Source organism: Balaenoptera acutorostrata, chromosome 1 (assembly GCF_949987535.1).
Source record: "Balaenoptera acutorostrata chromosome 1, mBalAcu1.1, whole genome shotgun sequence".
NCBI classification, from domain to species: Eukaryota; Metazoa; Chordata; class Mammalia; order Artiodactyla; family Balaenopteridae; genus Balaenoptera; species Balaenoptera acutorostrata.
The window spans coordinates 40,773,641-40,792,987 of NC_080064.1; the positions used below are offsets into that span (position 1 = coordinate 40,773,641).

General features: G+C 46.0%; 2 protein-coding genes across 2 annotated transcripts in view; both read right to left on the minus strand.

Annotated features, from left to right (window-relative positions):
• Positions 1-4,807, minus strand: part of BEND5 (BEN domain containing 5) — a 47,590-nt gene extending 42,783 nt beyond the window's left edge. Inside the window, exon 1 of the mRNA XM_028163767.2 lies at positions 4,464-4,807. Coding sequence (XP_028019568.2) covers positions 4,464-4,689 — 226 coding nt within the window. The 5' untranslated portion in view covers positions 4,690-4,807. The remainder of the gene's footprint in view (positions 1-4,463) is intronic.
• Positions 1-19,347, minus strand: part of AGBL4 (AGBL carboxypeptidase 4) — a 1,405,329-nt gene that overhangs the window by 246,902 nt on the left and 1,139,080 nt on the right. The window lies entirely within an intron of this gene.

The window sequence follows — 19,347 nt, forward strand, 5'->3', positions numbered from 1 at the left end:
TGGTAGGAAGACAGACCTATTCACGACTAACCAAAACAAGACACAGAATGCTAAGATAAGTGAGGAACAGCAAAGTAAAAGGAGAGCTCCGAGGAAGGAGAGTTTCCCTTGGGGCCTGAGGGCGGAACAGGGAGCTGCCAACGCATCTGTCCACTCCTCTGTGGTGTTCGTCCTCAGCTCACGGGACTGCAAGCATGTCACGTGTCTGCCTTCTCCACTGAAGGTGAGCTCCATGGGCAGAGGCCCCATCTCACACAATGATTAATCCATCCTGGTTGGCTCAAAGGAGTGCCTGAGGGTGTGTTCTCAAGATGGCATGAAGTACCGCAGGCCTCGGGGGAAGCTGGAGAAATGAGGTTGGTCTGGGGCTGCTATGAACGCCCCGGCTGAGAAGCTGAAGTTTTATTCAGTAGGCAACAGGGAGCTACAGAAGGTTCTAAGGAGAGAAGTGACTTGACTAAGACTGTGTTTTGGAAGATTATTCTGACAGCAATTTGGAAAACAGATTGAGGCAGGGTAATCAATTAGAAGGCAGCTGTGCTGCCTTAGATAAGAGCTGGTGCACGCCTGGAATGTGGGCAGTGGTGGTAGAGTTGGAAAGATGTACAAGATAAACCACAAAGCCCACCTAGAATGGGTCCTTTCTCTGTGCTGCCCTGGTGCCTGGCTTCCACCTCTATTTAGCATGTACATCGGGCCCTAAGGCTACACTCACCCTGAGGATGACGCCCATTTCTTCTCTGTCGTTCTGCCTGGACAGAAACCCTACGTGGCAGAGCCTGAAAAGTTAACTTTTGTTTCGCCTGGATTGTGCTGTCATTTCAGTCCCAGGACCTCAGACCTGCTGGTGCACTGGAGCATTCGCTTATTACAGCACTGGGCCTGGTGTATAGGAAGTAGGAGGGGGACATTTGACAACAAAAGGAATTTAGCACACCGAATAATAATAACATAGCCAAAGTGCCTGGATAGAACGGCATAGAATTTTAAGACTCTGAGCTGAGAAAAACCAGTTTTGGCCCCATAAAAAAACCCATAAATTCAATACCATGAGCCCCAGTAGCAGACTGGATTGCAGTTAGATAATGGTAAGCTCTCCAAATGGGTTGTTCTCATTTTCAACACGCTGTCTGGCAAATAAGTGAGAGTGACGAAGGAGACCACATCCAAAGGTGAGCCACATCTTGAGATAGGTGGACCATGGAGGATGGGAGCTCTTCTGAGATTTCCTGAGGAAAATGACAACTTAGCAGGGAGGAAAGTGCGTGTGTTCTGGAGGAGGGAGGCTGGTAAGAGAGGAAGAACAGAAGGGGCTGGAAAGCTCAGCATCTAAAACTGTTCCTGGGCTCGAAAACTTGCCTTGAACTGTCAGCTTCACGGACAGTTCTTCTCTTGCCTTTCACTCCTTCCAAGCCTGCTGTGTGGCTGACGAGAACATCAGCTACTTTACAAAGGAGATTTCCAAGTGGGGGCCTGGCACTGGAAGACCTCGGTTTCCAGTCTGGCTTTGTCACTTGTTAGCTATACAGCTGGAGAGGAGTCTCTGAGACTCAGTTGTCCTCATCTGCACAATGGAAATAGTAACAACGGCAATCTCTACCAACAGGGTCCTGGGGAGGACGAACAGAGATAATGCACAGGCACAAAGTAAGACTGTCAGTAAAGGTGTGTTTGTTTTTTCCCCTTGAACTGAAATCAAGGCTATATACTGGGTCTGACACACATGGAAACCATGATGTAGACCAGCATATGCTGGAAAATGCAAAGTCCCAAAGCAGCTGGCTTTGACGTTTCCTGGACACAAGAAGAGGTACACCTGAAGACAGCTCTGGGTTGGCCTGGGCAAACAGTAAAGTACCGCGCTTCTCACCAAAAGCCATAAAGCGGCCCCGAACTGCCCCTGAAACTACGCTTTTGGTGCCAGAGAGGGATTAATGACTCATGGCTAATGCACAAAAACATAGCTATCTCTGCCTCCCGCTTGAGGGCTCGCCGCCTCACATCTGGTCCCACAGCGCCGTGGTATTCACAACTAGGAGATGCCAGAAGATGAGCTCTTTAAGACGAAGTCACTGCAAGCAATTCTCAGAGCCACCACGTCCAAGATGGGGTTTCAAGACACATGGGAGAGTTCTTCCAGGATAAATGAATTCCCAAACCTACCCTGGCCCTTCCAGTCAGGTCTGGAGCCAGGACAGTGGCTCCAATTTAAAAGCTAACCAGCTGATTGGAATTCTAAATGTGGCCTAGTCAACGGCAAGTTGTTTCTTTTTTTTCCCCTTGCTCTTCCCAAGAAAAAAACCTGAAGAGAGGTGGAGGAAAGTGCTTTTCAACTCACTTTGCTCAAACCGGCGCCACGCTTCTTCTCTGGATCTACTCTGCCGATTTCCAGATGCTGCCTAGGTTTGTTTGTGTGTGTGTGTGTTTTTAATTGTTTGTTTTCAATAACCCTAGAGATTTACCAGCATTCCAACTTGGAGGATGAATAGTCTATAGAGTCAAGATTCACGGTCCTCACACCAATAATTACATGTGTCTTACTGAAGAAGACTTTTGTCAATTTCCAAACTCAGAGTCTGTGGGGGCTGCCATCTGCCTCAGCAGCCTCTCTGCGGTGCCTCAATAGCCAAGCACAGTGGTGATGTTTACCGCATGAATAAGTGGATGCAGGGACAATCTCTAAAAGAGGAAAGCAGCTATTACACACTAAAACACCTACCTGCCACTGACTCCTTCTGACCACATCACTCCCCCTCTCCTAGGGCCCTTCCAGATCTAGGAGTATAACAGAATCATTAAGAGCATGCTTTCTCTTCTTGTAGCCAAGGGGAAGCTAAGGGTACAACCTACCTATAACCTCCTCAGGCCTATACTGTACTCTTGGGGAAAAATCTCCTAATCCCTTCCCTCAGGTAATTAAAAGCAAGCAAACAAACGAAATAAAACCGAATCAGCTACAAAGGTTTCCCTTTTCTACATACTTCCCTTCATTCTGTTCTTCTGGCCCCAGGCATGCCCAGGTGTTGTGAGCGGGTCTATACCACTGTGCCCCAGGGCTTGCCAGAGAGGCGGTCAGGACACAGTCTGTCCAAAAGGGCCCCAGGTGCCCATCGGGTTCCAGTTCTTCTTTCACTCCTCAACTCTGGCAAACCTACTTTCCAGAGGCAACAGGAGGTGATGGAAAGGAAACTTTTCATGAACCACAGCTCTAAGCTACTGCTAATTTGCCATGGGACCCTAGGAGAGTCACTTCTCTGTTTCAAGTCACAGTTTCCTTATTTGCCAAATTTAAATATGATACATGCTGAATTCATCTTTTAAGGAAAGCTAAGGAAGTTGGAAAGGTCTCAAACTACAAAATGCTAGCAATACCTCCTAACCCCTGGTCTTCTCTTCCAACTGGAGGGCAGCATGGTTTACTGTCTCTGCCCACTCTGAGGTACACCCTCCTTACCAGCAACAGCTAAAAGGCTGCTCCCCAAAACGGAAGTGATACTTTCCTCATCCACTTGTATCTGTACCCAAGCCTCCTAAAACTAGCTGGGAAAGAGGATTCACTGACTTTACAAAGGAAAAGGTGCCTCAGTGTGGCAGAAAGAACCTAGTGAAGGAGGCTAGGGGGCTGGTTTCTAGTCCTACCACCAAGTGAACCTCAGCATGCCCATCTGTCAAATGGGGATGAGACCACCTGCCTTGCCTATTTCTCAGGGCCCTGGGAAAGCAGGAATGGGAGGTCTGGTCTTATCCTGACCTAGAAACTCTTTCCTGGCTCTCAGCTCTCACTCAGAGAGCCTTCTGGGAGATTCAAAAGGGGTGTGGAGTCTGAGGGATGCTAAGTGCCACTACTGCTTTACCTCTGCCACCTAGCCAGGGAGGGGCAGGAGAGAGTGGCACCCAGTACCCAGTGATCAAGGCCTCTTCATCCTGTCCAATGATGGCCCGAATGGGACAAGGATGTCATAGCTTCCCTCTGTGAAGAGGGACTCCCACCTGGCAAGAGTCTGACAATACCAAGCCTTGCCTCCTCACTCCCAGGCGGTACTAAGGGCCTTAAAGGGAGAGACAGACAGCTAGAGAAACTTAAGGAGACAGAAGGAGCGGAGAGGGAAGGAACTGAGAGAGAGGTAAAGAGAAGGTGAGAGACATAGAAATGAAGGTACAAACAGGCGGGGAGAGAACAGGAAAGTGAGGGAGCCGGAGAAGAGACAGAAACAGAAAGAGTAGGACAGACACAGAGAGATGGAGACAGACTGACAGCGCGGGAGGTGTCGGGGAGGCGGGGAAGACAAAGGGGACCATCCCGTATTTTTAACTGGTCTGGCCTTCTAGAGACACCCCGTCCCCCAAAGAAAAGCCTCCGGGACGGGAGAAGGGGGCCGGAACAAGCAGCGGCTCCCCCCGGCCCCCTCCCCGGCTCCCGGCCCCCGCCCGGTCCCCGAGTCCCTCCCGGACCGCTCGCTCACCTGCCAGCGCCAAGATCTGGGCCTTGTGGAGCAGCAGCGCGCCCCAGTCGCGGGGGGCGCGCGGGGGGCTCTCGGGCCCGGCGCCCAGTTCTTCCGGGCCCCGGTACACGGCGTACACCTTCTGGTTGTCAAAATCCAGCCGCGAGCGGGGGCTGAAGTCGCGCACGCACGACACGGGCAGCGCGTAGCAGACGTTGTCCTCCAGGAACCGCACAAAGGCGTACATGGTGGGCGCCGGGGGCGGGCCCCGGTCGGCCGGTCAGCCCGCGGGGCGGGCGCGGAGGTGGGGACCCGGCGGGGGGCGCGAGCCGCGCGGCCGGGCCGGGGGGCGGGGGCGGCTCCCGGGACCCGGGCTCCCCCCGCTGTTATTGTTCCTGAAAGCACCGCTCTGCCAATCGGCTGCTCTCGCCTGGGCGCGGAACCTGGAGGGAGGGGGGCGGGGGGCGGAGGAGGGGGTTTGGAAGCGCACCGCCACTCGCGAAGTCAGACCCGAGCAATCACAGCCGGAGCGCGATTCGCCGAGGGAGGGGAAAGGGCAGAGACGCTAAATCGCGATAATGATAATAACAATAGCCTTGCAGGAAAAAAATGCATTGACTAATATTCCAAGTCGCGCTGCGTGCAGGATTTGTGGCTTCAACGGTCGCACTACAAAACAAATTGCATTGCAACAAAACTGCACTGCACAGGAGAGGAGAGTGTGAGAGAATAAATGCAGGGCAGGGGGCAATCTTGTTTGGATTCCTAAGTGTAACCTTGCAAGACAGCAGAATTTTGGAGTGTATCAGATGATTGAAACCGCTCCTCTCAACCCCTTTAGTTCATTGTTTTTTTGTTTTTTTCTTTCTGGCAAAAACCGCCAGCTCCCCTGTGGGGAGGGTCAGTCAGCCAGAAATGTTCCCCCTGTGCTGCCAAACTAGTTCTGACCAGAAACTGGGGCTTATCTGGGATTTCCAGTTGGACCAGCTGGCTGGGGCAGTGGAGTGTCTGTCAAGGGCCCCTCTCAGCTGGAGGAAGCAGCGTAGCTTTTCTCCCCTGTAGTCTTCCTCCCGTGAAGCACCCCTCCACAGAATGCCTGTCACTGAACTGGGACCAGTTGGAATGAGCAGGGAGCGGAGGGGTGGTCGGAAGAAGGCAAACCCAGGGCTAGCTGGGCATTTCTGGAGCCCCTCGAGGAGTTCTGACTGTGCTCTGTGTCATAGGAGCCCCATCCTACATTAGAGGGGGTCAGCATCCCCGCACTGACGCCTCTGAGAGGGTGGGCTTTGTATCAGATATGACTACTTCTATTCCTGGCACCTGATAGGGGCTCAGTGAAGTGGGGGTGAAAAATAATAATAAATAAAAATCCACATTCACCCAGCCATTCAGTCACACCCATACTTTTATTCAAGCGACCAATATTCACTGGGTATGCGCTACATGCCGGATTCTGGGCTAAGGGCTGGTGGTAGAGAGGTGAACAGACAACACAAACACCCGGATCCCTTGCGGTGTAAGACAGTGTACCAGAACTTAAGTCTCAATTTTGGATTCCTGTGCCAAAATTAGGTTACTGTATGAATAACACACCTTCTCTGTCCTGGAAACCCTTACAATCGGGTCTGAAAGTATTAAAAAAGTATAAGTAAGTAATTATGTTATAGTGAGAAAAGTATTCTCGTAGAGGAATGCTGAATTGAGGTGGCAGACTGAATTAAATGTTATATTTTTTAAAAAAATCATTTTAATGAACTCAACCTGTAAGAAAAAGACAAAATAAATGTGCCAAAATGTTGTTTCTTAGTAGTGGTGGGCGATTTTATTTTCCTTTGTGTGTTTATATAACTATTTTCCACAATAAGCAGGGATTACTTTATAATCAGAAAGCATTACACATTATTTTTTTAAAAAAGCGCTGGGCTCACATTTCAGATCAGCTACACTAATGATTAAAAGTAGATAAACCAAAAACCTCCAGATTATTTCACTGTGATTTGGGGAGTACATTATACAGGTGAAGGCCATCAACATGCAGCTCTCAGATCCAAATGTACAGGTCAGATCTAGTTCCCTTAAACTTAGCCTCTGGCATATATGCAGTGACAGCCAGTTATGACCACATGTTCTCCTGATGCAGATGTTGAACCTTTGTTGCCCCACATACTTGTGGAAAAAAGAGGAGCCACTCTGATTTGTTCCAGCAGGTTTATCTTCATGATTATGATTTCTTTGGACTGATCTTACATGAGTTTTTATTTTAAGAATACATTCCTATGGTGGTCAAGGGGAAGTAATGTGTAGCAAGACTTCTGAAAATTCACAAGATGAGTCGTGCAGAGCTGGCCATATTTAATGAAATACCATGAAGCTCCAAACTACGTTTGCGAAATAATTTCAGGTAGCACCGTGGCCAACCTCCTAGCCCATCTAAATGAGAGTGACCTCAAAATACATTACCAGTCTCATCTCTACCACCTTCCTGCACACAGTACACTCCAGAAACATTACACTATTTGACATTTCCCAAGAGAGCATGTTTTATCAGGTCTCAAGCCTTTGTGCTTGGTTCTGCCCTCATCCTGGGAAGTTCTTCTTCCTGGAGTGCACAGTGACCTCAGCCTCCCCTGAAGGCCAGCTCAGATGTCACCTCCTCTGTGAAGCTTCCCCAACCAGCCTCTCTCCTCAAGCACAGGCAGTTTCTTTCTACTATTTTGTCCCAGCACCTTTTATCCTCCCTCATTAGAATGAGCTCTTTGAGGGGGGACAAAAAAGCCGTGTAACCTCAGCATCCCAGGATCCTAGCACAGGGCTGGGGAGAAAATGCTTATAAAACAAATGCATTAAAGAAAGACACAGCATGAATAACAAACCTCTTGCGTGGTTTTTCTGAACATTTGTCCCTTCTTTTCAGAGTTGGGGCTGAATCTCAACTCTGTCTTTCCCATTCCTGGTGATCAAAGTGCAGATCACTGATTCTACTTCTTGTGAGACAGACACATCCATGAACATATTAAGTATCACTGCACCCGCAGGTTCAAACAAATTCCCCACCCAAGTCAGTGTAAATCGTTCTCATGAGGGGGCAGTTCCATTTTCCAAGAACCCAGAAAGAAGGAAAGAACAAATAATGACGTGGATGCCAACAGAGTAAACACGGACTCAATTCACTTTGCATGTAGGTGCACAGAATGGATTCTAGAGAAGCAATGGTATGTACAAGATACTCAAAGAGACACACTTCAGCAGCCTAAGGGCAACAGAAAGACACCCAGAGTTTCTGCTTTCTGTGTGTATCACATAGTCAGTCTTTTAACACAGCTTCTAGAGAACCTACTAAGTGTGCCTCGTCTGTCCTAGTGAAAACCGGAGTCAGAGTACCTCTTTGATCCAGAGACTGTTGCCCCAGGCTTTACACATACCAGAAACTAAAGCTGTTGATGGATGATTCATTGATTGGCACACAAAGACAGTTCAAAAGTACAGATTTCATACTTAAAGAGGTGGCTAAAAATGTCAAATTCAACCAAATCACAGTTGAATCCCCTCTTCAATATCCCTGCCAAGTGGTCATCCAGATGCTTCTTATATAATTCTAATGTTAGTAAGTTTACCAGCACACCTTATCTTTGGGACACTACTGACTGTTAGAAAGGTCTTTCATACTTACACTGAGGAAGAAGCTTTCACCTTGTAGCTGTCATACTAGGTTCACCACCAAGAGTCTCATGCCAGCCCATCAGATATGGAAGAACTGGGGATGCTATCTCATTAGGATCTTGTTTGTCTTCTGCCCAGACATCGTCACTTCCTTCACCTGTCTCTCCTCATATGACCTGGTTTCAGTGATGATCATTGTGATATCTACTTTTCCTCCGAAGTTTACTTACAAACCAAGCATGCCAGGTAACAAATATATACGATTTCAATTAATTTCACACTGAACCCTTGAAGTGGGTATTATAAACCCCATGATAGAGTTAAGAAAATTAGCAAAGCAGTTTGGCTCTGGGGAATCCTGGAAGGCCTGTGGTCATATTTGCATTTTAGACATTTTAGACTAGAAGCAGTGTGGGGTAAGGATTGGGGGGAAGCAAGACTGGGGAGTGGGAGGCCTGTGATGAGGTTGACTGTCCTCTCCCTGCCCCTCCCCTAACTCCCTCTTTCTACCAGCCAGATGTACTTTGCCTCTTGTCCAAGTCATTTTAATGGAGCAGAAAATGTACACATATGGGGCAGGTTTGTGACTGTGTCTGCATTGCACTTTCCTGTTGAGTTTTGCAGAGCCTTGGGTTAATGTCAAGGTCCTTCAGCTTAGCCAGCTGAAGCATGATCAGGGGCAGCAGGGGGACTTATGTTTCATATTACTGCATGGAATTCTCAGTGTACTTTGTAAAACTATTTTAAGGAGACCTGGTTTCTGTGAGTTTTTAAAGCAACTGGAGCGTGTCTTTTCAACCTCTCTGCTAATGATTGACCACATTTTTTCATGATTTTGCCTTTTTTCCCTGTGATATTTAATTTGACTTTTTAAGTATTTGCTTTTTAATTTTTTTTTTTTTTTTTTTTTTTTTTTTTTTTTTATTCTGCCCAGAAAAGCAACTTGCTGTGCTATGAGCTCAGGGCTATTGTCTTCTCAGGCTGATTCAAGGAAGGAACGTTGATACATGGCCAGGAGGATCTGGGACTGTTGCGAGGCCCATGCTGGGCATTACCCTGAGCTGCTACTATCACCCAAAGGCAGTGGCATCAACCCAGTATATCTGTGTGAACTCCTGATAATGAAATCTGGTTGACTCTGGTGGTGGGGTTTTAGGCGGGGGAGGAGAGGGAAGGAGACAGGGGGAAGGAAGAGAGGAGTTGCTCATTGAGTACAACCTCAAAGCCCAGTGAACACTGCCTGGAGTTAGGGGGAATGCCAACTTGTCATGTAGGTGACCACCTGGAGGGCCAAAGGAATATGGGCTTTGGAAGCAGGCCAAGGATTAAATCCTGACTTTGCCACATTTTTGCTGTAACTTTGGGCAAGACACTTTGCCTCCCTGAGACTCAGCTTGCTTACACATAAAATGAGGCTAATGATATGTATCTTCTGAATGTATTATGAGATCTGGGGCAGGAGTTTTTACCCTCTCTGTGTATCAGAACCACCTGGGGAACTTAAAAAATATCCCACTCCCAGGTCCTATCCCCCAAGATCCTGATTCAATTCGTCTGGGGATGGGACCTGGGAAATGATTTTTTTTTAATTCCCGGATTATTCTAACATCAGACCAGCTGAGCACCTCTGAGTTGGAAGATTTTAAGGTAACATGGCAGTCGCATAAGAATTGCTCAACCGGGGCTTCCCTGGTATCGCCTGCCAATGCAGGGCACATGGGTTTGAGTCCTAGTCCAGAAAGATCCCACATGCCGCAGAGCAACTAAGCCCGTGTGCCACAACTATTGAGCCTGCACTCTAGAGCCTGTGAGCCACAACTACTGAGCAACTAAGCCCATGTGCCACAACTACTGAAGCCCGTGTACCTAGAGCCCATGCTCCACAACAAGAGAAGCCACCGCAATGAGAATCCTGCCCACGGCAACGAAGAGTAGCCCCTGCTTGAAACAACTAGAGAAAGGCTGCGTGCAGCAACGAAGACCCAACGCAACTAAAAATAAAATAAATTTAAAAAATTTAAAAAAAGCATTGCTCAACAAATCCTAGATATTATTTTCAGGGTAAATATACAGGGCTCTGAAATGTCTATGTAACCTCTCTTGGGCACAATAATTTCTTTGTTTGAAAAATGACATACCAGTGTGAAGTGAAGACAGTATATTGTAGTCTTAGGTCTTATATACAAATCCTGGCCTAATAAGTAAGGCTTATCCTTACTAAGTGTGGCCATGGACAAGTTTCTTAATCTCTCCAAGCCTCACTTTTTTCATGGAAATATTAATACAGCTTCATAGGGTTGTTATGAGAATTAACATTTTAATAATCCATGTAAAATGCTTGGTACAGTGCCTGACATATAGTGAGTTCTCAGTATATGATAGTTCCTGTTACTATTATTATTATCATTATCATTATCATTATTATTACTAGAGCTCTTATCCCCATGCTGAAAGATGCCTAATAAATGTTTACCGAGTCAAATTGAATATAATGAGCTAAACTATGCTGATAATTATCCAACAAGCACTCCACAATGCTTCCATCCCAGTGCCATCCCCTTTAAACCACAGCCTGTGGGCACAGGTGGTAGTCACCAAAGGAGTTCCCAGATCTCACGTGTTCAAACGCCTCTGAGGCTATAGGCCTTGCCCAAACCTGCAGCAAACACTTCCAAGATAATGTGTTTGGAGCCATTCATTCTTTCAAATTGACTTTTTGAGTATTTTCTTAGAAGAAATAAAAACTTGTATGTATTATATAAAATGTAACATGCAGACGCATTTACAGCAATCTGAAGCCTTGTGAACGCCTGATCAAGCAGTCAACACAATGGTCAAGTTCAATCAATCAGAGCTCTGCTATATTTTGATCTCATGTGGGTCACACTCAGGAGCTGGTTACACGGATGATCTGAATCCAGAATTTTAGTCTAGGTGTGTGTACTCCACATAAGCAACACAAAGCAAAAGAATTCCCCATGGCTGAAGACCAAAAGAAGTTTATGAATAGAATAGAAAGAAGAAATGCTGTCACAAGGGAAGAGCATTTGAATTGGTTTTGAAAAAGAAACAAAAAAATTGGCCTACCTGGGACTTCCCTGGTGGCGCAGTGGTTAAGAATCCGTCTGCCAATGCAGGGGAAACGGGTTCGAGCCCTGCTCCAGGAAGATCCCACATGCCGCGGAGCAACTAAGCCCATGCGCCACAACTACTGAGCCTATGCTCTGTAGCCCACGAGCCACAGCTACTGAGCCCATGTGCCACAACTACTGAAGCCCGCACACCTAGAGCCCACGCTCCGCAACAAGAGAAGCCACTGCAATGATAAGCCCGCGCACCGCAACGAAGAATAGCCCTCACTCGCCGCAATTAGAGAAAGCCCCCGCGCAGCAACGAAGACCCAACACAGCCAAAAATCAATCAATCAATCAATCAATAACTTTAAAAACAAAAAACAAAAATAAAAACTTAAAAAAAAAATTGGCCTGGCTGGGAAGGATACAACTTGCCTCAACTATGAATTTCAATTAGGGGACTATTAGTTTTAGAAGCTGCCTCTGGTTTCCCTTATTAAATTAACTCATTCTGTTACTTTTCAGCTGAAATGTCACTTCCCTAGGAAGGGCCTGCCTGGCTTGTTATTCCCATCCCCCTGCATAGACTAGCTCAGGAACCTGCTACCTATTTCCACAGCTTCTTATATTTTTCTTCATGGAACTTATCATAGTATATAACATATATTTATTCTATTATTGTCTGTCTCTGCCACTAGATTGAAAGCTCCACTAGAGAAGAGACCCTATATTTCCTCTTCACCACTGTATCCTAGCACCTAGCCTGGCACAAGGCAGACCCTAAACCAACACTTGCTGAATGAATGCATGTCTGAAACATAGACCCTGGAGAAGAGGGAAGCCACCAAAGGTGAGGAGGGAGAGGTGTCCCAAGGGCCTTGTTCTGTTCCTGAGTCTTACCTTTCTCTTGTGAGTGTCTCTCTGTTTCTGGGCTCCCACCATGTCTAGCTCCCACAATCTGGCCCCAAAAAACAATAAAACCCCTTTTGTAGTTTTCCCTTAGAGCGACTAGACAGGTTGACATTTTCAAAATGTTTTTCTAAATACAAGGAGAGAAAAAATTGCAAATAATTACAGAAAAATAGTCACGTGGACAATCATATATAGTTGATATACACTGGAACCAACAATAATGTAATAGCATCAGGAACCTCACTGACACAGTCCCTGGGCTTCCCAGGACACAAGATGGTGATTTTGCCTCATCCTACAAGGCTAGACTTTCTTTTTACCCTGCTGTTGGCTGGATGTCATAGACTCTAACCCCCTACTCAGGGGGAACACTGACTCATTCTAGTCTTCTGATGATTCCAACATTATTTGGGAGGTAACAGGGCAACTTTCCTTCAAAGACCCCATGCTAGTTCTCTGGTTACGATCTCTGCTCATCTCAAGCACCTGTGGCTCAGAATGTCTGCCCTTCAGAGGCCCACAGAGGGCCAGAGTGAACCCCACATTTCCATCCACTCTTAGGCTTTTGTTTGATAACTCTGGGCTGCCATTCTGGGTCAGAGGCACACAACGGAACATTCATTCAGGGAATTAAGTCTTCTCAGAAGCACACAGCAAACCATGAATAACTGATTTTCTTAAGAACATATCCTAACCATACCATAAATTCAGTACAAAACCAGAAGAAAGGAATGAAAATGTAACTAACAATTATTGATTTCTGTGATAGGATCTATACTGGCTGCTTTAGACACATCTCCTTTAATATTTTCAGAACACCTATGAGATTTTATATCACCATTTTTCTGATGAGGAAACTAAGACTTATAGAGGAGATAGGAGTTGTTTATAGTCATGTGGAAAAGACCTGAACCTCAGTTTCTTGATCCAAAGCCTGGTTTCAAGGGCTGTTTTGATATGGGCCTTGCCTCAGAGTTTCCTGGCAACAAGGAGCTGAATTGATTGTGGAGTTTAATCCCCACTTCCCTTTCTTAGAGGCCTGAATCCTGCCTAGAAATCTGAGAACTAGATCTTAGGGGGAAAGTCCAATATCTATCTCAGGGTCCCAAACATCCCTAAATTGAGTAGCTAATGATTCTGAGAATACTGATGATATGGCTACTATGACTACATTATCTGGGGTTTCTGAAACCATGGTTACTTACTCCAGAGACGCTGAATTTTTCAAGAACTCTGAGGTTTCTAACTGCTCAAGCAGATTTCTGTATTCTTACACCCTCTGTTGACGGCCAGGGACAAACTGGGGATTACCTGTTACTGCATGGTGTGGAAGGAGCCTCTTCTGAGCCAGAACAAAAGAGGATCAGAGAGCTCCAGTGTGAGAAATCTCTGTGAGAAGCGTCACTCCCACCGCATTCTTACCCTGCTATCACTTGGAGGAATAAGAACAAGAATAGGGATAATAGCCATGAACTTTTGTGGGATGTTTTGTGGAAGTCTTTACATACATTTCTCATTTAATCCTCAAAGCAATCCTGGGTGGCAGGTACTATTAGTATCAGCCTCACTTTAGAGTTGAAGAAACCAAGGCATAGGGATATTAGGTAACTTGCCCAAGGTCACACAGGAGTAAATGCTGGAGCCAGGATTCAGACTCAGACTACCTGACTCTAGAGGCCCAACTACGGACTTCTACCCCAGTTCTGGCTCCCTCTGAGTCTGACTCTTGCCCCACTGAGGGTGATTTGTGCCTTTCTAGCTAGAATGGGGAGATGATGGATCATCCATCCTCAGAAGGTCATATGCTGGTTTTCTAGGGATGTCCAGACCACTTTGATTGGTCCAGGTGAGACCCTGGCAGGCACTATCTCCAAAAGCATCCTGGAGTTCATTAATATTTTCATCCTATGTTGTGGTGGATGGGAGTGTACTAGATTCAATCTACAGTATAAGGACGGCTTTCTTTTATTTACTCAAAATCGGTTTCCTTATTTAGTACCACAATAGGGCCACCTATTATGCCAACCAAAAAAAAAAGTTCTTGACCTCTAAGTTTTTCTATTATAATGGAAAATGACTCACGTATACAACATGCCACACATTTTTTTGTTGCTGTTGTTGATAGTTTTTTTCATATATTACTTTAGTGCTGGTGGTGGGTGAATTGATGTGCAGGGTATCAAAACCCCACCTCCCCTCCTTTACTATCAGGCGCACCTTTATTATCATGGAAAATAAATGGCTAGAATAGAGGAAAAAGAGATAAAGGTGAGGCATTTTTTTCCCCTAAAATACAGGATAGACAGGAACAAGACACACAAGGGTATGTGAGACTCTGGATGAAGTGGCCAGAGAGTTTAACTCAACTGGTAGGCAGAGTAAGTCACTGGACAGGCCCCGCCCCCCACCCTGCTAATGCATCCTGCCACTTTGCTGGGCCGTCAAAGGGTCTCCAATCACTGAGCTCTGCTTCGGGCTTCGGGACCCACGGTGGGGAGGCAGCCCAGCACAGAAGGGGGTATGAGGCCATAGGAAAAATGAAATGTGCACAGGCTTTAGACCCAGATTTGGGTTCAATTATCGCTCCATCACTGTGGGCAAATCTCTGTCAGGTTTTTCAGCTGTCAAATAGAGTCTTATAAGGCTGTCATGGGGTCTAACAGACTATGCGTGTAAAGTGCCTGGCAGGCTCAGTGCCTCACACACAGTAGGTTCCATGAAAACCAGTTGTCTTTTTCATTCTCATCTTCCGAGAGAGTCTCTATTACCTTTTCCTCTTAGGAGGTCACAGGGTAACGACAGGATGGATCGCCAGAAGCCAGGTATTTTGGGATGAAGTATCATCCCCCCCAACTCTTCCCAAAGACTGGGCAGTATTACTGCAGAGATGCCACCCACCATCCTCTTCCTGGCCAACGCTGGGGCAGTATGCCATGTTTAAGAAAGCTGGGACCTTAATAAGATCGGTACTTTTATCTTATAAAGTTTTAGGACTTAGCTGAGTTTGGGGTTTTATTGTCTGCTTTTAAAATTATGTTCAGCTTTTGTACATTTAAAACATGCCTTTGAAATTGTGAAACACAGTGTTCTCAATCATAAAAAAAGGATGAATTATATTATGCTTTTCTGTTTCCATTTCTGGGTTCTTTTTTTGTCTCCTTATATGAATTTTTCTGTGATGTCCTGCCTTATGTCCTAACTCATCTGGAATACTAGCTGTGAAATTCTGGGCAAGATTCTTAACTCCTGTAAGATTGCCTCTCTCATTCATTCATTCATCTGCTAATGACTATTTGTTGAGGGTTCATTATATGCCAGAAGCTTTTCTTCATACTTGGGAAACAGCAGAGAACCAGACAGACTGTTTTCTTATCTATAAAATGGGAAACTAAACTTTTAGGATTGTTGAGAAAAGCAAACGAGATAATACATGTAAAAGAGAGGAAGAGGCAAAGAAAAGGACTGAAATTTATTGAGCTTCCTGCTCTGTCCCTGGTAATGCTAGGTGCTTCACATGCAGTGCTCGTAATAACCTTACAGATGCATCAGCTGAGGGTCAGAGAGGGAAAGTGAGGGCTCAAGTTACACCTTGGATTCAAACCTAGTATGAAGTTCCCACTCTGCTCTGTTGCTTCCTGTGGCCCTTGGCATACTACTTGTCATCTGGTAGGTGTGTTAATTCCCTTACCACTTCCATGTAGAATCTGGGAGGCCGTACTCTTCTTCCTGCTAGCTGATACATCTGATAGCACCAACTGTGATTTGGGTAGAGTAAGGGGTACTTGAATGTAAAATCCAAACCCTGTCCCCTACTTCCTTAGGGGACAAGATGCAAAGAAAACTCATGAAAGGCAGCGGTGTAGGGGGACATATACATTAAGGCTATAAATTTAAATTTGCTGTTGGAACATGCGAACAGTTATTAGTAACTCCAAGTCATCAGGGGAAGGACTCTGTGGTCCTCAGGCATCCAGACTCATCGGTGTAGGAGGCAGCTGGGACATGGACTCTTGGCAAAAGAAACATTCTTTTTCCCAAGCCAACCCATCTCTGCTGCTGTGATTTTAAAGATGAAATGATCAAAACTCTATCTCTCTGACTCTTACCCCGCCCCAAGTGGAGGCAGATCTCAATTGCACAAACAACTAGGTACATTTTTCCCCTTGAGATGTTCAATGTCCAAGGAAGAAAGCATCTTCCAGGAAATGTTCACTTAGGGCCTGCACACTTTCAAGAGGCTGAAAGCAGCGTAGGAAATGAAATTACCCTGCTTACACTTGGCAAGGGGGCTGCAAAACTGCCCCAAGCTAAACAAGTTGGACATATGCACCATTTTTTCTTCCATCTCTCTGTTTGGACAGGTCACAGCAAGAGCACAAAACAGATTTACCAACATAGGAGCCAGATAAGCACTGTCAACGTGGTTTTAATTTTTTGAGCAAATCCTTATCTTTAGTATTATGAAAAGGAAGGGCCATGCCAGATGGTGCTTGTTGCCACTGAGAAAACCTGTGAGGGTTACCAGAATGAAAAGGTAGACATGGGGGAAGCAAAGAAGAGCTCTGCATGCAAAGAAAGGGAAAAGAAAAAAATCTTTTCCTTGGCATAAAAAAATTTCATCCTGAAGGTTCTTTTTTTTTTTTCTCTTGGCAGAGTAATAAACACCTTAAAATAGCGTTATAAGACGGAAACAGAATCTATAGAAGCAGGAAACCAAGAATAGTGACTTCAGAGAACTTATAGCCCAAACCTCCCATTATAGAAATGATTAAACTGAAGACAGAAGGACAATGATTTACCCAAAGTCAAAAAGTTTTTCTCTGACTAAATCAGTCCTGGAACCCAGCTTCTGGTGGGCCTTTCCTCTGTCTTATATTGCCATGCTCTCTCTTGATTACAGGGGAAAGTCTTCAGAAAAAGGTGCTCTCATCCATGCCTCTGGTATTAGCTTACCTACTCCTAGAGAACCATACATAATTCATCATTTTCAAGGATTAGCATCAAGAAGAAGCCTCTCCTAGTTGGGAAGGGGATGTCCGCTGTCACTTCCACCTGCCCTCTCTGTACTCCCCCACCCCCATCAATGGGACTCTCTAACACTCTGGCCAAAGCATGAACCCAACCCATTTTGGGGGGGGGTTGCCCTAAGCATAGCTGATGCAGTCTGGACCCCCAAAGAGGCTTGACTGAAACAAAGAGGAAAGAAAAGGCAGCAGAATGTAGTAGAGTGATCTGAGCTTTGAAATCAGATAAACCTGAGCTCAAATCCCTGCTCCACAGCCCATTAGCTGTGCAGATCTGAGCAAGTCACTTGACTTCTCTGAAGTTTTGTTTCCTTATCTGTGGTGTAGGGAGATTTACTTCGCAGGGTACTTGATAGATACAATTAAACAAGAGAGCATACAGAAAGCATCCAGCCCAGATCTTTGCACACAGTGGACACCGGTGTAAACAAAGCATTAAACAATCTGATTTAATAAGCACAGGTGTATAGCCAAAACTCAAAAAATATTTCCTGGGCTTCCCTGGTGGCGCAGTGGTTGAGAGTCTGCCTGCCAATGCAGGGGACACGGGTTCGAGCCCTGGTCTGGGAGGATCCCACATGCCGCGGAGCAACTAAGCCTGTGAGCCACAACTACTGAGCCTGTGCGTCTGGAGCCTGTGCTCCGCAATGAGAGGCCACGATAGTGAGAGGCCCGCGCACCGCGATGAAGAGTGGCCCCCGCTTGCCGCAACTAGAGAAAGCCCTCGCACAGAAACGAAGACCCAACACAGCCAAAAATAAATAAATAAATAAATAAAAAATACTTCCTGGACCACTTTCTTTGAGCCAGACGCTGTGCTAAGTGTTGTGACAGAGACAAACAAGACATGGGCCTTACCCTGCAGGAAATAATTTTTTCCTCAGTGTTATGGGTTGAATTGTGTCCCCCGCCAAAAGCTACGTTGAAGTTCTAACCCCTCATATCTGTGAACGTGACTTTATTTGGAAATAGGGTGTCTGTGGAATCAAGTTAAAACGAGGTCATGAAGGTGGGCCCAATCCAATATGACTGATGTCCTTCTAAGAAAAGAAAAATGATATGTGAAGACAGAGACACATAGGGATAATGCCATGTGACTACAGAGCAGAGACTGGGCTGATGCAGCTGTAAGCTAAGGAAGGCCAAAGGATGACGGCCACCACCAGAAACTAGGAAGAAGCAGAAACAGAGCCTCAGAGTGAGCACGGCTCTGCTGACACCTTGATTTTGGACTTCTAGCCTCCAGAACAGGGAGAGAATACATTTCTGTTGTTTTAAGCCACCCAGTTTGTGGTACTCTGTTTTGGCAGCCTTAGGAAACTAATACAATTGAGGAGACATACAAGGGGGCCAATTCAATAATTGCAACAGAAGAAGTGGAATCACATTTATTGAGTTCCCTGTGCTGAGCCTGTGACTTTTATTCAATTATGTAATCTTGGTTAAGCCAGGAAGGAAGGCTTCTTGTGAGGCCCGATGCTAAGGGAGGCCCAGCGTCTAAGTGGAGGTAGATCGTCCAAGGAAATGGACAGCCTGTGGCTGCCTGACTATTCCCTGTAGCTGGAGGTGACACCTGAAGGATGGCTGGAAGCTCTGCAGGTATGACAGGGTAGGGAGGGGAGACACCATCTGGGCTAGAGAGCCCAGTGTGGGCGCAAGCAGAGAAGTGTGAGCTAGTTTTGGAACTTTCAGGAAACTACAAATATTTAAGCGCTGCTTGGAGCGCAGTGCCGTTTATCTGCCTTCTAGACTTTCTTCTCCACTTTGATATTCCACAGACACCTCTTATTCAAAATGTTCCAAACTGAATGAGACCCTTCTTCCGACTCCCATTCATACCTCCTCCTACCTGCTCTCCCTCCTACCTTTCCTGATTTGGTAAATTGTCCACTTACCCACCCATCCAGCCTGGCTAGAGGTCTCAGCGTGCCCGCATACTCAACCCGTGGAAATTGACTTCCCTCTTGTTCCAGATTTACACAGTCATTTCTGAGCTTTACTGCCTCTGGTTCTGATGGGATCTCACTTGGCACAAGCTCCCAACTCTCCAGCTGTGTCTCCCAGCCGTATTCCTTCCAGCCAAGCCTCTCTGCCAGATAATTGATGATCTGCAGACAAGTTCTTAACTGCAACGGGGGAGCACATATTTAAAGAAACTTTGTGATAAAGCAAAGGATCCTTCTTATAACATGAAGGACATTTCTCTCACACACACCTCTCCCCACAATTTATCAT